This window comes from Phaseolus vulgaris, chromosome 3 (genome assembly GCF_051622355.1).
Source record: "Phaseolus vulgaris cultivar YP4 chromosome 3, ASM5162235v1, whole genome shotgun sequence".
In the NCBI taxonomy this organism is placed as follows: Eukaryota; Viridiplantae; Streptophyta; class Magnoliopsida; order Fabales; family Fabaceae; genus Phaseolus; species Phaseolus vulgaris.
In genome coordinates, this window is record NC_143500.1 from 16,222,541 (window position 1) to 16,241,517 (window position 18,977).

The window sequence follows — 18,977 nt, forward strand, 5'->3', positions numbered from 1 at the left end:
CCTTTTTGTTAACTATGAAACCTAAGAAAACTACACTATCTACACAAAAGGTACACTTATCCCTATTGGCAAAAAGACTATTTTTCCTAAGAACTAGAAGAACTTCCCTAAGGTGACTTAGATGGTCTTCTAGGCTTTTACTATAGACTAAGATATCATCAAAGTAAACTACTACATATTTACCTATACAATCCCTCAAGGTGTGATTCATAAGCCTCATGAATGTGCTTGGAGCATTAGTAAGCCCAAAGGGCATCACCAACCACTCGTATAGTCCAAATTTGGTCTTAAAAGCGGTTTTCCACTCATCACCCTCCTTGATTCGAATTTGGTGATATCCACTTTTAAGGTCAATTTTGGAGAATAGAGTTGACCCATGCAATTCATCAAGCATATCATCAAGCCTTGGGATTGGATGCCTATACTTGATGGTGATGTTGTTGATTGCTCTACAATCACAACACATACGCCATTTTCCATCTTTTTTTGGCACCAACAAGACAGGTACAGCACAAGGGCTTAGGCTCTTTTGAACCCAACCCTTCTCCAACAAGTCTTGAACTTGTGATTCTATCTCCTTTGTTTCCTCGGGGTTGGTTCTATAAGCAGGCCTATTTGGTAGGCTTGCCCCCGGTATAAAGTCAATTTGATGTTCTATCCCCCTAAGAGGAGGAAGCCCAATGGGTCCTTCTTGGGAGAATAGATCTTCAAATTCACTCAAAAGGTTTTCTACTTGAGGAGGTAAAACCATGAGTTCACTACTTGTGGCAGTGCATGTAAGTGCTCCTTTACAAAAGATAAGGCTTGGTTGTTCAACAAGAAGCAAGTTTTCAAAAACATTTTCAAGAGGTTTTTCTTGTTGACCAACCTTGTGGGAAGGAACACTCTTCTCCCACGCCTTTCTATCCCTAAGGATTTTCTCTTTTTCTAGCTCTTTTTTTTTTGTTTTCCTCATCCCTCTTTCGTTTCATTTGTATTTGGTCTTTCACCACTTGAGAATGTGGTAAAGGACTAAGTACAAACTTCTTATATTTATGGTTGAAGGAAATCTCGTTAGTGAGACCATCATGCAAGGTTTTCTTGTCAAATTGCCATGGCCTCCCTAATAAGATATGGCAAGCTTCCATAGGCACTACATCACATAAAACTTTGTCTTTGTAGTTCCCTATGGAAAACTTGATTTCCACTTGCTTGTCTACATGTAGTTCCCCATTTTCATTAAGCCATTGAAGTTTGTAAGGTTTTGGGTGAGGAACTACTTGTAGCTTAAGCTTTTCAACCATCCTAGCACTACAACAATTACAACTAGATCCACTATCCACAATGAGAGAACATATATTTTCTAAAACATTGCATCTTGTATGAAAGATGTTCTCCCTTTGTGTTTCCATGGATGTGCTAGGGTGATTGTTGAGGGTTCTCCTAATCATAAGCAATTCTCCCTCTAGTGGAGCTACCCTCTCATCCTCTCCCCCTTCCTCTTTCTCACTAGGCTCATCCTCGCCACTAGTGTACTCGTCTACACCTTTTAAAAACAAAGTCCTTTGGTTTGGACATTGTGCTTGCACATGCCCCCTACCATAGCACTTAAAACACTTGACATCTCTAGCTCGGATGGGTGGGGTTGAGGTTTCTTTGGTGAAGGGTTTGGTAGGCTCTTTTGGTTTTTCCTTGGATGTACTACCCTCCCTTCTAAACTCTTTCTTGGGATAAAAGCTAGAATAGGGGCTCACCTTTTGACTTGAAGTTTTGCGCAAGTTTTGTTGCTCAACTTTAATGCAAAGTTGAACCAAATCATTCAAGTCTTGATAAGGTAAGAGCTCTACTCTATCTCTTATCTCAAGTGATAGGCCACTAAGGAACCTAGCAATGGTGGTTTCCTCTTCCTCTCTAATAGAGGCTCTCATCATATAGAGCTCCATCTTTTGTCTATACTCCTCTACGCTCATATTTCTTTGTTGGAGTCTTTGGAGCTTGTCCATTAACTCCCTATGGTAGTAAGAGGGTATATGTCGACGTCTTAGGGCTCCCCTAAGGTCATTCCAATATGTAATGGAAGGTTCCCTATGAAGATGTCTATCTCTTTCGAGAGAGGTCCACCAATACATGGCATTTCCTTGGAAACTAAGGGTGGCTAGGGGTACTTTTCGTTCCTCACTTACCCTATGGCAAGCAAAAAGTTGCTCTACCTTCATCTCCCAATCTAGATATACTTCTACATTTTCCTTACCATGGAAATGAGGTAGGTCTACTCTTGTTTCCCTTGGCACCTCTTGTTCCCTTTGCCTAGTTCTTCTAGGGGGTGGTTGGTAATAATCATTGATTCTACGGCTTCCCTCCCCTAGAGATTCAATACTTTGAGAATGTGATGCATGAGTTTTTTTTTATTTTTGTGATTTTTGTGACTTCTCTTCTTGAGCTTTAGCCAACTCATTGATTTTGTTTTCATTCTCCAATTGTCTAAAAGAGATTAATTGTACCGCTTGGGATACTTCTTTTAAAAGAGTTTTCAAAGATTTTACTTCACTTTCTATAGACTTTGGAGAGTGAAAAGAAGAAGACATGGCTAAAACTTTGTGTATATAGGTGTTTTACTTGGAGAAAGTTTAGGAAAGTTAGAGAAGGGAGTTTTCCAGGTAAGGGAGGTGAGTCACAATGGACTACTTAAGTACCAAGCCTTTTCCTTGCCAAAAACTTTTCCTCCAATGACTTCACACAAAATTTTCTCTTAGTAGAACACTTAGAACACAAGAAGTTGAGAAATCAAAAAGCAAGAAAACTATGTAAGCTAGATATGCAGCAAACTAGTCGGTATAGCACAAAATTAAACAATACTAAACATGCAAAACGTTTCTACCAAAACAAAAGAAATACAAGTTCAAACAAGCAACAAATTACTAAACAAAATAACTATGCTATTCGGCCCTAGGTGAGGCTTCTTGGACACTTTGAGCCCTTGAAGACACACTCACCGTCTAAAACGTAATTTAAAAGAGGTAATTAACAATAAACCAAGTTGTAAAGGAGATAAGAAAACCCCCTTTGTTGTTCCTCTTTTTGGTTAGTGCACTTTCTTTGTTGTCTTGATTGTTGATCTTCTAGGTGTTTGTAGTGTTTGTTTCAAGAAGCTTGTTTCGGCCTTAGCTTGACTCCTCCTTAGAAAGTTGGCTTTAATTCTCCAATTTCCAGCACCTATTCACAAAGGCTTAACCTTAAACCAAGTCAATTTCCATGCACATAAGCACCAAGAGAGAATTAATTTCCAGCACCCACAAAAGAGAGGTCAAGAAACAAAAGCAAGAAACAAATTTAATTGAAAGAAAACAGTACCACCAAAAGGATTTATAATATGACAACTTAGAAAGAGATTCAAGGAATTAAAGCAAACAATTAAAGGTACTCAATAAAAGTTGGCACACAAAAGGAATTCCTAAAGAAAAGCACTAGATTAGATGACCAAATAAAAAAAACAGCACCACTGGAAAATGTTGTGGGCCAGAAAACAGTTTTGTTCCCCGATTTATGCTGAGCTGTAATTGTAAAATTTGTTTCTGAAATTTGGATACAAGAAAATTCAGGATCTTAGCTAAATTTTGGCTTTGGAATCACCTAAAACGCATGCACCATTTTTTTTTAATAATTTTTGCAAATTTGGTGTGCAGTTAGGCCAGCTGTAACGCTCAAGATTCGCACTCTGATTTTGTGAGATTTATCATTTTTTTTCTGTTGCTTCTTTTGACCTCATTCTTTTTTTGTCCTTTCTATAACACCTTAAACTTGCTTTTTCCAGAAATTCAGAATTTTCCTATGGGTGGAAAAATTTTGGTAAACAAAACAGCCCAGAACAGAGAGGTGTTACAGGGGAAATCTGGAAAACTGGAAGAAAACAGCAAGATAACCAAAATTAACACAATGGAAAAGTGAGAATGGAAATTGTGTATGAACTAAGACACAATTAGGAACTCAAACTAAAAATAAAAAGCACCAAAGGATCAAAATAACAGCAGATTAAAGCAATATAAAGAGACCCAAAACAAGAAACAATCAAGCCAAAAAATAGGACTACTAAGAATTGATGACAATATGGATGAACATGACTTGACAAAACATGTATAGATTCAGAAATTTAAAGACTCAAAGCATAATATGAAGCAAAATAATGAAAGCAATAAAGACTCAAAGCCTAAAACAAAAATAGCAACACAAAGGTGTATGGAATCCTATCACAAATTGCACAAGAACTTGTTCAAGATCAAATGAACAAGAGTGCTTGGGTTGGATCTTCCACAAAGCACACCAAGAACAAACTAAAATATAAAAACAGCAAGACAAGTAAGGAATTGAAATGACAAAGATGAAATAAAGAAGAACTGAAATTAAAAAGACAAGCTACTCATCTTGAAGAACCAATAGCTCATGATACCAAATGATGGCATTTCATGTGTTCTTCTTGAATCAAAGTAGTAAAATGGATGCAGAAGCAATGGGTGAGTGAAACAAAGCCCTCCTAGGAGTTGTGATGGCTTTGAAGGTGCATGATGAGTATGAATTAGAGAGGTTCGGCCAACTCTATGAAGAAAGGTGAAGGGAGTGAAGTTTATAGCCTAGATTTCTAGGAGAAGTATAGCTAGTGCACAAAATGGGCAGCATAACAATACTCAAATAAACTTGTCCAATACAATGAAATAGCCTCCCTATTTATAGGCTAGGTGGACGTAAATGTTAAGCCACCTTTCTAAAGAAAATAAAACCAAAAATTAAATCTAAATCTAAGGTGCCATGACCGGCCATACACTACCCTAGATTCTAGAAGGTTTCCATCAAAAATGCTTTCTACACTATCCTATCTACTAAGTACCCCCAATGGGCCTTTATGCAAACATATACAAAGCCTTCTCTCTTCCATCCGTGGCCTCATTTGCTTGTGTTTGAATATGTTTGGCCATTGATCTTGTAAGGGGTCCTAGACGGTCTAGCTCCATGGATAGCCTCCCTCCTTCACGGTCTAGACGCTCACCTTCACGTCCTAGACGCTTACTTTCACGTCCTAGACGCTCACCTTGGTCTTGGTCTTGGTCTAGACGCTCTCCTTGGCTTGTGCCTTGGCTTCCTTGGGTAGGTGTGCTTGGCCCTCCTCCATCATGTCCTCCATGTCAGCACGACCAGGGGAAAGCCGAAGAGCCATCAATCTTTGATTCAGGACACGGCGAGGGTCCCCAGCATCAGCGTTTATCCGACCTCGCCCGAAGAAGAGGATTGTATGCAGGTGTGCGTCTTAAAAGAGGGGGGCACATGGATGACGCCCTATAGGCGTTACCTCGCAGATGGGATCCTCCCAGTAGAGCCCGAAGAGGGTAAGAAGATAAAGAAAAACTGTGCGAGGTACACTCTCGTGGATGGAGCACTATTCAGGCACGGGTTCATGCACCCGATTCTAACATGTGCGAGCGGAGGCGAGTGCACAAGGATAATGTCTGAGCTCCATGAAGGGATCTGTGGAAGCCATGTAGAGGGGAGGTCTTTGGCGTCCAAGGTGATCCGTGCGGGGTTCTACTGGCCGACAGTAAGGGAGGATTGTGTGAGGTATGCCCAGCGATGCAAGTAGTGCCAAATGCACGCTGACTGGCACAAGGCGCCTCCAGAAGAGCTGAGGTTAATTTATAGCCCGTGGCCTTTCCACACATGGGGAATTGACATTCTGGAGCCTTTTCCTATGGTAATAAGGCAAATGAAGTACTTGATAGTAGCCATCGAGTACTTCACAAAGTGGATAGAAGCAGAACCAGTGACACAGATTACTGCACACAAGGTACAACACTTCGTTTGGAAAAACATTGTGTGTCGATTCGGTGTGCCGAGGCGTCTGGTCTCGGATAACGGTACTCAGTTTGCAAGCCAGCAACTGGGGAAGTTGTGTGCAAAGGTAGGCATCAAACAGGTGTTTGCATCAGTCGAACACCCCCAGACGAAGGGGTAGGTAGAGTCCGCGAACAGAATTTTATTAAGGGGTTTGAAGAGGAGGCTTGAGAAAGCCAAAAGAGCATGGGCGGAAGAAGTACCGAGGATTGTGTGGGCTTATCATACCATGCCCCAGTCTTCCACCATGGATATGCCGTTCAGCCTAGTGTACGGGTCGGACGCCATGATCCCAGTGGAAATCCATGAGAGCTCACTGCGCTTTCAGAGTTTCGTGGCTGAAGAGTCCAACGAGGAGAGGAGGGTGAATCTAGACCTATTGGACGAGTCCAGGGAAGAGGCAAGAATAAAGGCTGAGGCAGTGAAGAGAAGGGTGGAGCACCAGTACAGCTCCAAGGTGAGGCCTCGTCAGTTCCAGGTAGTGGACCTCATCATGCGCAAGGCTCACCCGTACGAGTTAGAGAACAAGCTATCTCCCAAGTGGACCGGGCCCTTTAGAGTAACCGAGGCTAAGGGGAACGAATCGTACAGGCTTGAAACTCTGGAGGGAGGCCCTATTCCACGCACCTGGAATGCAACTAATTTGAAGTTTAACTTTAGTTAAAAACTTTATGTAGAACACAATTTAAAGGGGACACTCTTTTTCCCTCTCGGGGGTTTTTTAATGAGGTCACCCGAGTAAAAAGCAGTTTAAGCATTCATTGTCTCGAATTTCCCTTTCTCACAATGTAAAGAAACGTTAAAAGGAAAGGGTGCGGTTCATTAAGAACGAGCTCGCCACCATGGTGTGTAGACACCTCAGTAGGAGGGACGCGGATATCTCCTCTAGGCGTGAACACCAAGCGCGCGAACCAACTTGGACGTGAAGACACCCCAAAGGGAGTGCCGGGAGCGCACTCTTCGGGCGTGGGCGTCAAGTTTAAAAGGTACGCATAGTATAGTTAAATCTGGGCGTCTAGCCCCTGGGCAGGGGTTAACGGATTCCTTCGGGACGCCCCCTCCCCAGGTAAGAACGGGTAGCCCCGGTGTCTGATGTATAGACACCTCGCAAGGAAGTGGCGGGGGGCGCCTCCTTCGAGTGTGGGCATTGGGCAGTGAGGAAGTTCGGAGCAGTGGAAAGCCAGGCGACTTGGTGCAGATACACACCATGTAGGAGAAGTGCCATCCTTCGGGAAACCTTCTCCTTAGGCGTAATCACCAAGTCCCTGGTCATCTTGGTGTTTAGACACAGCGGGGACGATACGACACTACTTTCAGCATGCCTCTCCTCGGGCGTGGGCATCAAGTACACTGATCGCCTTGGTGTTTTTAGACACACCGAGGACGAGACAGCGCTGCCTCCAGGCAGGCCTCTCCTCGGGTGTGGGCACCAAGTGCGCAGAGATAAGAACCAGTTGCCTTGGTGTTTAGACACCCCGTGGACGATATGGCGCTGCTTCCAGCAGGCTTTTCCTCGGGCGTGGGCACCAAAGGGCAACTTTGTCCCAAGTGTCTAGACACGCTGAGGACGATACAACCTTGCGTTCAATAGGTCTCTCCTTGAGTGTGGGCACCCAGTACGAGCAGGTAGGCTTCAGCCAAGATAAGTCCTCCTTCGCCTCTGAGCGATGTCGAGGCTGGAAGAGCTAAGTCCTCCTTCGCCTCTGACCGATGCCGAGGCCAGAAGAGCTAAGTCCTCCTTCGCCTCTAAGCGATGCCGAGGCCAAAAGAGTTAAGTATAGATCGAAGGTAGGCATCGCAGTGCCACGAAGAAGGGCACGTGCTGCCTATAGTTCGCAAAGCAAGTAAGCAAGTCGAAGTAAGTCCAAGATAAAGTAACAGATAGACCTTTGAAAACAGCAAGGAGAGTCAATGGTCGACACGAAGATAAAGTAAAAACACGTTGACCAAGTAGTAAAGGAAAAGAAGAGTATACAAGAATATGAAGACAAAATGACTAATTATATTCAAGCATAGCAGTACAAAGAAATGGGCGTCCCTGAGGTTACACAATTAGAAAGGAGGCTAATCCTCAGGGATATATAAGGGTACGACTTTGCCTTCAACGATGTGGTTGAGAGGGCCGCAGCTAGAGGTGTTGATCCCTGGATTTGCGCAGGCCGCTTGAGCTATGGCCTCTGCGAACCCGTCAACGAAGGCACCCGCGACGTCATCGATAAGCTCTTTCTCTGCGGGAGGCCATCTCTTTGTCTTTAGCTGTTAAAGCTTCGTCCTTCTCTGCCCTCAGTTTTGCAAAATCAACTTCCAACAAGTAGAAGGCTTTGGTCTTGTCGTCGAGCGTCGCTTCAACCTCGCCCAGTTTTACCTCTCGATCAACACATTGGTCCTCGAGTTTCTTCGTTTTGATCTTGGAAGCTTCAGCCACATCCTTGATCTCAGCAACACCCGTGCGAAGAGGCACAACTTGCCCCATAAGTTTAGTGTAGCTCTGACCTGCTTCATGGAGTCTTTTGTTGGCGGCATCTTTCGCTTTTTGAGCTTCCTTCAAAGTCTCTTTGTAGGAAACCTCTTGATGGAACCAGCGACGCTCTTGGGCCTGAGTTTGCTCCTTCAGCGAGGTCAGCTCCTCCTCGAGGGCAAGGCAGCGGTTGGCTTTTGCCTCAGCTTGTTCTCGCCAAGAGCGGGCGTTGGAAAGGTATTCCCCAACGCAGTAGGCGACACCCTCTTCTGTGGTCGTGTCAGTTTGGTGCATGAAGCATTTTATGAAGCCTTGGACTGGTGGGGGAAGCTCTGGGACCGGCGCAGGTGTAGGTGTGGGTGCGGACTCAACCCCACCCCCCAAAGCCAGTTGATGGGGCGATGATGTGGCACTTGGAGGGTGCTCCCTTAGGGATTCAGCACCATGGTTGGAGGAAGAACGGGAGGTGACGACCTTGTTGGTCCTCCTCCTCTTGAAGACTTGCCCATCCTCGGTGTCTTCATCATCCTCAGAGGGAATCATCACCACCCCTTTGCCTTTGTCTAGGGGGGCTGGTGCGGTTGCAGTCTCGACCATGGCGATGGGCACGACCGCGATGGGAGGTGGAGAGCTAGGGTTGGGAGTGGCATGAGGGAAGGAAGCTCTTGGGCAGTTGCTGTTGTGGGAGGTCTTGAGGGTGAGATGTTGGAGAAGTTGGAGGAGTAGGCTCAGGGGCTGGTTGCGTGGAAGCATCAGCTCCTTTGGATGTGGCTTTGCCCCGGTTTGCCAAAGCATTGGCAAGCCTCAACCTCTTGTTCATATCCATTTTTGAATCTGCACCAAGAAAGCAAACAAAGCAAGCATGAAGTATAATCAGCTACTCTATGGAGACCTAAGGCAAACAAGTAGTTCACACACGAACAAGAGTAAACGTTGGCAGAAGCAGAAATCAGAGAAAATAAGTAGGGAGTAATTCCCATACTAAGGTATTGGGTGAGGGCTTCGGAGTTATATTCACGCGCTATCAGCTCAGCAGTGTTCAAGACCCCCACGCTGGCGAAAATCAGGCAAACCTCTCGATCTGTTGAGGGTAGTTCGTCTAAGGTTTTGGGTTTGGTCAGCTTCAGTTTCTGTACCCAGTACAAGGGGAAGCCATCCAGCGCTGTGCGATCATGATCAGTGCAGCACACCCTGAAGAACTTGCCCCTCCATCCCTTGTAGGATTGTTGGAACAGAGATAGAAGGATCCTTCCGGCGATGCTGCTGAAGCTGACCCAGAGGCTTTTTGCTTGTTTATTGACCTCGAAGAAGTGAAGGAATATGTCCACGGAGGGGGGTTGGCCAAAGTACCCACAAAGAATTCCAAACGCCTTGACAAAGGCCCAGCTATTGGGGTGTAGCTGGGCAAGGGCGACGTTGATTTCGGTTAAGAGTTCTCTCTTGAACCCAGAGAAGGGCAAAGGCAGGCCTATGCGCTTGAACACGGTCTGATAGAAGAAGAAGAAGGCCTCCCCGTTGTTCGACCGGTCGTCCACACAAACGGGCTCCCCGGGTGTGCAAGAGCGCACATAGATGTAGGCATCATGCCTTTTGGCGAAGGCGTCGTGTTTGTAAACACCTGGTTCGCCTACATGGGCCCTCCAATTAGCTATGGTGGTTAAGGTTGAAGTCTCAGCCAACAGCTCATCAGAAGCCCAAGGGTACTGAGACTTGTAGTTGACGCTGGGAGGTGGAGGGTTGGCGGTGGTTTTGGTACGCGCCATTGCACAGTAAAGAAGGTTGAGAAAAAGAAATAACAAAGGTTCAACAAACAAGGGTTATGGCGCAAAAGGGGAAGAAACCCCAGAAAAACCCTACCCACACGAGAAGCTCAGAAACAAGGGAGCGAAGAAGCGAGGAGGAAGAGCTCGAATGCGAGAAATATAAACAGACACAGGCAGTTATATCAGTACAAAAAGTTGAGAGAAAGAGCTATCGAAGAAGAAAAACCATACCTTTGAATGATCGGAAAAAGGAAGATTTTGGGTTTGAGGAGAGAGTTCAGAGAAAGCTTCGAGAAGAAGATGAATAGTGAAGAAATGGGGGGAATTGATGAAACAGTGCTCAGAGCGCGCGATTTTGAAAGGTATAACGTAAACCTTTAGAAGCGCTAGCGACGCTCAGCCTCAGCCGCAGGATTGGGCCACGTCTCGAGAGATTAATGCGCCACTTAAGTGTCACGTCACCAGCACAGAGAGCGTCACGTGGGACGGTAGGGCGAGGCCTTAGTCTTTTCGCTCAAAACGGTTATCAGCTCAAGACTTGGGGGCTTGTGTACCGACCCGTCCTCGGGCGTTGACCAAAGACAAACATACGATGGGACCCACCAAGGGGATCCAAGGAGGAAAGTTAGTGTTGACCGCCTTGGGCGTCGCCAGGCATGGGTGTCACCAGGCATGGGCGTCGCAGGTATGGGCGTCGCCAAGTGTGGGCGTCGCCAGCTTTGGGCGTCGGCAGGTTCAGGCGTCGCCCACCTTTAAAGGCGTGACCCGTTATCCTGAGAGCGTGCGTTGGGCCAGATGGTGCCACCCCCCGATACCCACGGGTAGGGAAGATCGTGGAGGGGACGAAACAGTGAGAGGCCACGGTACGGGCGTAGAGGCCTCAGGCCTCGGCACATAAGAACAGTAATAAAGAGAAGAGAAAGGTGGCTTCAAGGCCATATTTCCAGTACCAGCAGGGAGCGACCTGACTCATGAAGTACCCACGCCACCTTTGGAGAACTGCTGGGACAGACACGACCCGGGAGAGGGCCACGTCCCAAGGGTGATCTACGTGCATGGTGCGAGAGGAAGGCTGAGATACTCCCAGGGCGAATGACTAGAGGCTGGGGCGCATGAATTGGCACCCAGGTAGTCACCCCCTGCGCCGGATGCACTTCGAGGAGGGAAAACTTACGCGCTGGGATTTCCCTAAGTTGGGTTACAGCGTCGTAAGGCCTTCCGTGTGGAGTTGCGCTTAAGTCATAAGTGACACGTGGCAGTAGCACTGAAACCCAAGGTATATAATCTTTCCTGAAAGCTTATAGAGGTACGTTCTCACATTCTTACACACACTTGAATCATTTGTGAGCTTACACATTGTACGCACGAGTGATTTGAGCACCAGAGAGAAGTTCGTTAGAATACAGTTACGCGCCTTCAGAACACCACAGTTACGGTGTTCCGATACGGATGTGCATAGTTTTTTCTGCCTACTGAATTGAGCGTCGGAGTGCAAACGACCGCTAGGGCGCCCTTTGTTCCCTCTGTTTCAGGTACTCACGGCGGCGAAGGGTGGTGATCTGGAACAAAGAAGAAGGAGTCATGTCTTAGCTGCGCACGAAGCACGATCTGGTCAACCGGCATGAACAAAAACATCTACCATAAATCATCCATATCAAAATCAATATATTCACATCTTATTTCAAACAATATTATGTATTACTCATAAATAATCAATCATGCAAACAAAATTTGAAATTGGTGACCACGTCACCCCCACATCCAAATCCTCTAGCCTAGGGTTCTATTGAAAATTTAAACTAGCTCTCCTTACTTGAACTTGAGCAGATGCTCACTAAGAGCTCCAAACCTACCAAAAGCTCAATGGTAGCTTAACCTGCACCATAGAGTCCTGATAAAAAATCTAACTACATAACTAGAACTCTGAGTTAATAGAGATTAACCCTGAAGCTAAAAGAGTCACATGCAAAGTCTATGCAAAGACAAACCTAACAAGTTCAAAATTTGACTTAAAGAGAATAACAAAAATGAATTTACTCTATTAAAGATTCTAATCAGGCAGTCTTGTAGTTTCACTGTCAGGAGTATGATGGCAGACTCTAATCGTCAAATTGATGAGCGAGGAAATCATAATCATAGAGAGAAGACAAAGGAAAGAATTTTATAGAGATGATGATTCTTTTAAAATGAAATCTGAAGAATTTCTATTTATATACTCTTTTAACTTTAATAATTAGAATATTGGGAAATGATGTTTTGACAACCCTAATAGATTTAGATATAAATATATATAGTAAAAGATAAATTTGTAATTAAATTATATGAAAAAATATTAAAATAATAGTATTAAGGAATGTAACGTGGTTGTATAAAAAATATGGGTTGTCAATATATTTTAATTTATATTATGACTTATAGTGATATGTTATATTAATATAACGTAATATAATAAAATATTAATATAATAAAATATTAAAATATTAAAATTATAATAATTGTAATAAAAACTATTAGTAATAAAAAATAGTAATAATAATAATAAAATTAAAATACTAATAATATCAATAATAATAATAAAATCACAATATAGTGAATCGTAACATAATAACAGTAATAATAAAAATAACCATAATGAAAAAATTCTAAAATTATTAATAATGATAAAATAATAAAAATAATAGAAATAAGAAAATACATTTATAAATGATGAATTGCAATTTAATATTTAATTGAAATTAATTTATAATAATAAGGATGATTTTATTATTTATAATATTTTTAAAATACATTTTTGACGCATTTGGTCTTTGTGAATATTAAATATCAATCTTAGTAAACTTAATCTATTAATAGGGACAATAACGGTGTAGGATTTGACCTACAAGTATAAGAGTTCATCTTACTTGATCAACATATGAATTCATGTTCCACTTATGATAATCCATTATAAATATAAAAAATTACTTGGAAAGTGATTAAGTACTGAGTATTTTTCATTAAAAACATTGGTACAGTCATAATCTTTTTTTCAAGAATATCACTAATTTTTAGATCACAAAAGAGATATATATTTCCTACCTAACCTTAAAGGTATTGAACATGTATTAAATAGTTCCAAGTTTGACTTATAAATATTCTGATCCAAAATGTTACTTTGAATTATCTATATATTCCTCTACTTGTGAAGTATTTTTTTAGACTCTACCATTATCTTGTAGTATATCAAACTATGACTTCTCAAACTCTTACACTCATCTGTTAGCATAATTCCAATTTATCACAAAGGAACACATGACCCGTTCTCATTTATCATGACATACTATTTGAAATTTTTAAATATAAAAATTATTGATGATATATTATTAAAATACATCATGTTGTTATTATATATATATATATATATACTTGAATTATACTTAAAATAAAAATTAAAGTAATAATTTAAATAAATAATTATACGGACTTCATTATGTTACAAAGAATAATTTAAAAAAAAAAACAGGCCATTATGTCATTAGAACACTAATGAAAAAATATTTTTTATGACGGTTAAAATATACTTTTCTATGTCGATTTTAGACCCGTCATTGATACAAATGATATAGAAAGTTTGTTCTTTTTTTGACGGTTGTATAATTGTCATAAAAAATCACTTTCTATGTCAAGCCTAAAAGAATCGTTATAAAAAAAAATAAATATTACTTTCTATGATAGATAATATTTTAACCGTCATGAAATATATTATTTTCTATAACAAATAATGTTTTAGTAATAACTGTCATTGAAAATGTATTTTTTTTAAAAAAATTCTAATACATTTATTTGTACAATATTTGTTGCAATAAAATAATTATAATTTTTTATTACTGATAAAAGTTAATTAAGAAAAGAGTAAATAATATTAAAAATTACACATGATGAATAAAAATGAATAAATAAAAACAAATATTGTAATAAATTTGAAAAGAAAAAAAGGAAGAGGAAACATAGTTGATGGGTTAAGGAAAGTGGGAAATAGTTACTATAGACAATAAATGCCACATTCTAGCCCTTTCAGCTGCAAAGCTTGCAGCAACCTGTGGTTCAAGAAGATATAGATAAGATTCAACAATATATATATATTGAGATCACAACAATACTAAACAATCTACTGCAATAAAAAGTCGATCTTATCATATCACCATATTACATTAACTTAGTTTTGTCAACATCTGCCACAAAACTATAAATGCTATATTCGAGAAGAAAATATTTAATTATCCAAAATAAGAAAGTGCAGTAAATAATTTCTTAGGATTTTAAGTTATCCAATTGGAGTCTTTTAGTTTATTCGAAGATTTCCTTGTTAATAAAAATACTGTTTTAAACTAGTATCAAACTCCTTAAAATAATACTTCTTTATTAGTTAGAGTATTGTTACCTGATTCTTGGCCTTTTTGAAATTCTGCTTATTCAATAGTCTAAGGGTAATAACTCTTTCTTATTCGATTTTCTTTTCTCCACATGTACCATCTTGAGTAGTTACTGCAATAGATGGTCAACCTTGACTATCTTTTACATCTTCATTTTGTTTCTTAGCAGCTTTCTGCTTTTTATCCTGCCCCAAAAAACGAAAAACATCATCAAGTGGTTACCGTGATGAACACATAAATGTAGGATTGTATAATATATTAGAAATAATTTTACTACCACTTACCAAACTCTTTAGCCTCTCTTGCTGAATTAGCTCTCTAACAGGCCGATAAGCAACAATTGTGCACAAGTTCTACATTGGACAGGTTGTCAGTGAGTAAGTAGGGTAGTTAAAAGCACAAAAACCAAAGTAACACTTGTTACACGAAAGTTACGTCCAATGTGAACAAGTGTCAAAGAATATAATAGTAAAAACCTTAAGATCACTTCCAGTATATCCTTCGGTCATACTTGCAAGTTCTTTAAAATCAAGTTCATTGTCCACCTTCTCTTTTGCTAAAAAAGTCTTCAAAATCTTTTCCCTGTTTTCCACAGATCGTAGTGCTACCATAATTTAACATTAAATAGACTCAAATGATAAGAAATATTGTTGAGCTTCATGGTCTTAGGTTGTCATACACATATATCAGAGATCAATCATTGGCTATAATATTGCACCTCTCATCTGCTTTCTCCCACCCTTAAACATAAGGAAGATGAAGTACTAATACTATGAATACAAATGAGAAAGTAGAAATGTAGTGGCAAGATGAAGGATGGATATAAAGTCAAGAACTATTATAGGTACCTTCTTTCAAATCGCCTAATAATAGCTTCACCAAGATCAAATGGCCTATTGGTTGTAGCAAAAACAAGGATTCTTTCCCTTTGCTTTGTCAAAAGTTCATCCCAAGTGATACAAACTAGCTCGGCAAACAGATGACTAGGGACACAACAAACACTTCACAATTAAGTCAGTCACCTCAGCATCCAAGACAAGGCCCCACCAAACTTCAAAAAGGACCTAGCAGAAGAAGAACTAGACATAGGCTAGAGCATCTGATATTCTTTCTTCTGGTATTTTTAAAAGACAAGTTTATGTAAATAATTTGGGCTCACTGTGGGGGTCCAAATAGAATAATAAGATAGAGTAGGGTGCGCTTAGTAATTTGGGCTTATGTCAAACCCACCTTTCTATTAGAATATATGGTCTTAAACAAGAGAGGGGTTAATTGTTTATGAAAGATTTTCGTAAACTTTGAAGGTATAATGAAGTTCAAAGCAGAATCACAGGTATAGAAATCCAAAAAGCAATCAATTAAAACTATTTAAGTTGATTAACAGAAAATCAACCAGTTGTTTTTGCGATTCAACCGGTTGTTTATATCAGCTGAATTGAAAACAACTTAAAAACATAATTTAAATGAGTTCAGGGTAACAAAAAAGGACACAAGCAATTTATATTGGTTCACTCTTATCCCAAGAGCTACATCCAGTCCCCAGAAACCATTGGGTATCTACTATGCAATCAAAATCCAGATTACAAACACACCACCAAAGAAGTGACATTGAACACCTCAAGTCACACACTTCCTTTGGCATACAAACACCACAGAAATTAGAACACCCTTTGATTCTGCACTTACACATCAATATTTAGAAATACAATAGATTCAGAAAGGATTACATCTGATGAAGATCAAATCAAAAGATTACAGCAATCCTGTTCTTGCCGGTTGACTCGAAACGCCTTCGTGCGTCTATGTCACGCTCACGTCCAGAGTCCTTATGTTCGCGTGTGCTTTCGCTGTGATGAACACCTGAAACACAAAGACAATGGTGCCCTAGCGGTTGTTTGCACTCCGACACTCAAGTTAGTACTAGGGCTAGGAAACACCAAAAACTGTATACTCTTGCTCTTGTGTGTGTGTAACGGCGCAAGAGGATTCTCCCCCCCGGCCAAGTTTGTTAACTTACTATTTATAGACTGAAACTAGGGTTTCTTGTTTACCTGAAATGGGCCTTTCTGATGGGCGGACCCAACACTGTTGTTACCTTACTCTTAGGATAACCTAGCGCGTGGGGTCCCTAACTGGAGTGCAACCTCTGACGGGATGACCACCTGGATTCCTCCTCGTGCACCTGATCTCTGGGGTCACCCGCCTCTGAGAGTGGCCTAGCTGCTCACGTGCCATGCATGCACCTCGCCCTTGATCGTGGCCCTTCCTGGTCATACCCTTCCAGTGGCTTTTATACTTTGCGTCACGCCTGAATGCGTCGTCCACTCTACATGCATGGGCACTCGTGATCTAGGCTTCTCCCTTACTGATAATTGGTGTGTGATCTGGGGTCCACTGCTCGTGGTCCTTCTCTTACTGTTTGGATTTCTGATGCCCGACCTCTCCATACTGTTTAGTGGCAAGTCGGTACATCCTGATGACCGATGTCTGACCACTCTCGGCTCCTTGGCGCATGTGCTTTGCAGGGTACTGGTCCGCGCTGCTCCTGGGACCCGCTTACGTGGCACCAACATTACCAGTGATTTAGTCAACGCCCAGGGACTGGTCGGTACAAATCCCATTCCACTTATTTGAGAAAACCCAAAAGCTTGAATGCAAATCTTGAAAACTCAAATCTCTTTTCACACTCTCTCAAATGTCTCAAAATTGTTATCTTGCTTTAAGAGAGTATAACAACCTCTTTTAAATTTAAAGCTGATTTGCAAACTTAACAGAAAACATTTAAAGCTGATTTGCAAACTTAACAGAAATTATGTTATGGGTTTTCAACAAACAATCAGTTGAATCCTCGAAACAACCGATTGAATTGGTTTGACAGCAAAGTCAACCAAGTCAAACAACTTCAAACCCTTTTCAAAAACCTCTAAGTGATAAATAACCGATTGAAACGACAAAACAACAGGTTGTTTTTCCACTTTTTCATAAAATAATCTTTTTCAAAAAGGTTTTGATTCCAAACTGTTTTAGATTCAAACAAAGAGTGGATTACACATCATTCTACCCAAAACCCACCCACACACACAGCTACTCCAGCCTTCCATCAAACACCATGGATTTGGAGACATCAAAGCTACAAGATCATCTTTGATCAACAATCTCCCCCTATTTGATGAAGACAAATCCTTGGTTGCTTGTGTTGATCTGTTTGAATATAAACCAATACCTGCAAAACAGAAACTATACTAACACAAAGCATATATAGTAGCAGGTTATGAAGGCACACAAACCAATTTTGTACATAACCAAAATAGTAGAAAAACCAGTAAAAAAAATGCCAAATACAGTGAGTGTAGCAGCAACAATGTAGCAGAATTAACAACTTCAAATCAAAGTTTGTAGTAGCAGCATACACAACACATAAACCAACACTTTCTCCCCCTAATTATATTCACAAATAGAATGAAGAAAGGGATAAAAACAGAATTAAATTGTCCACAAAAGATAAATAAAGCAAGATAAGCATAAACAATAACTAAACTTTGATTCAATCTTCCTTTCCATATTGGAACAACTTCAATATGTTCATCAAGGTTCTGGAAACGTGTATCCATGCTTTGAAATTTGTCATCAAAGTTATAAAAAATTGTAGCACAAAATTCATGGAGATTCCTTTTGGTTTTCAGCAAAGCTGTCCATCCTATTAACCATAAACCTCTCAAAAGGAGACATTAAGAGAATCCTTTCTCCTTGAATTCCAACATTTGTTCCAACACCTATATCAACAATAACATGTTCTTCTTGAGCATCAACTTCGGCACCTTCAGCATCAAGATCTTCCTCTTCTTGTCCAGCTTGCACACCACTTGAGGAACCACCTTGATCACCATCTTTGCTCACCCATTTTTCACCAATCTTGGTGAAATCCATCTTGCTAAGTGAACCATTGTTCACTTCAAAAGATTATTTCACAACTTTAGTATGTTCTTCCTCAAGGTCCACTTCAAAATAATTCAAGAATTTAGAAATCAATACAACATATGGATAGTGATAGTCACTTAACATCATTGATTTCTGCATGTGTTCCTTAATGATGTGGATCCAATTGATCATGACCTTGTTCATAATGCAATACATGTATACAAGATCCTTCTCAGTAAGCACAAAATGATTGCTCCCCCTAGGTGTGAGCATCCATGTCACAATAAAGGCAATTAGCCTTTCATTCAATTTAAGACCTCCAACTGAAAAAATTCTTACTTTTGCATGAGGATTCTTCAAGCAATTCTTGTAAAACTATATTTTGTTAAATTCCTCCACCACACCAATGTTCCCTTTGTTGATTCGCAGCCCTGCATACTTTAATCCAGTGATGGCAGTCCATACTTCATGTGTAATCTCCATATCAACCCCTTTTACATGAGAAACAAGGTTATTTCTGACAAATTGAAGGTTGGTATAGAAAACCCTTATAAGATCAGGATAAATTTT

At 40.8% G+C, this 18,977-nt stretch overlaps 1 protein-coding gene across 1 annotated transcript; it reads left to right on the forward strand.

Moving 5' to 3' along the window:
• The first annotated feature begins 6,085 nt into the window (after positions 1 to 6,085).
• Positions 6,086 to 6,520, forward strand: LOC137839164 (uncharacterized). Its single transcript, XM_068648290.1, has one exon. It carries the CDS (start codon positions 6,086 to 6,088, stop codon positions 6,518 to 6,520), a length of 435 nt encoding a protein of 144 aa, XP_068504391.1.
• The last annotated feature ends 12,457 nt before the right edge of the window (positions 6,521 to 18,977 follow it).

Bases quoted from the DNA above. Each gene is read 5' to 3' on its own strand.
- LOC137839164 (XM_068648290.1), top strand. From the start codon at position 6,086: ATGCCCCAGTCTTCCACCATGGATATGCCGTTCAGCCTAGTGTACGGG.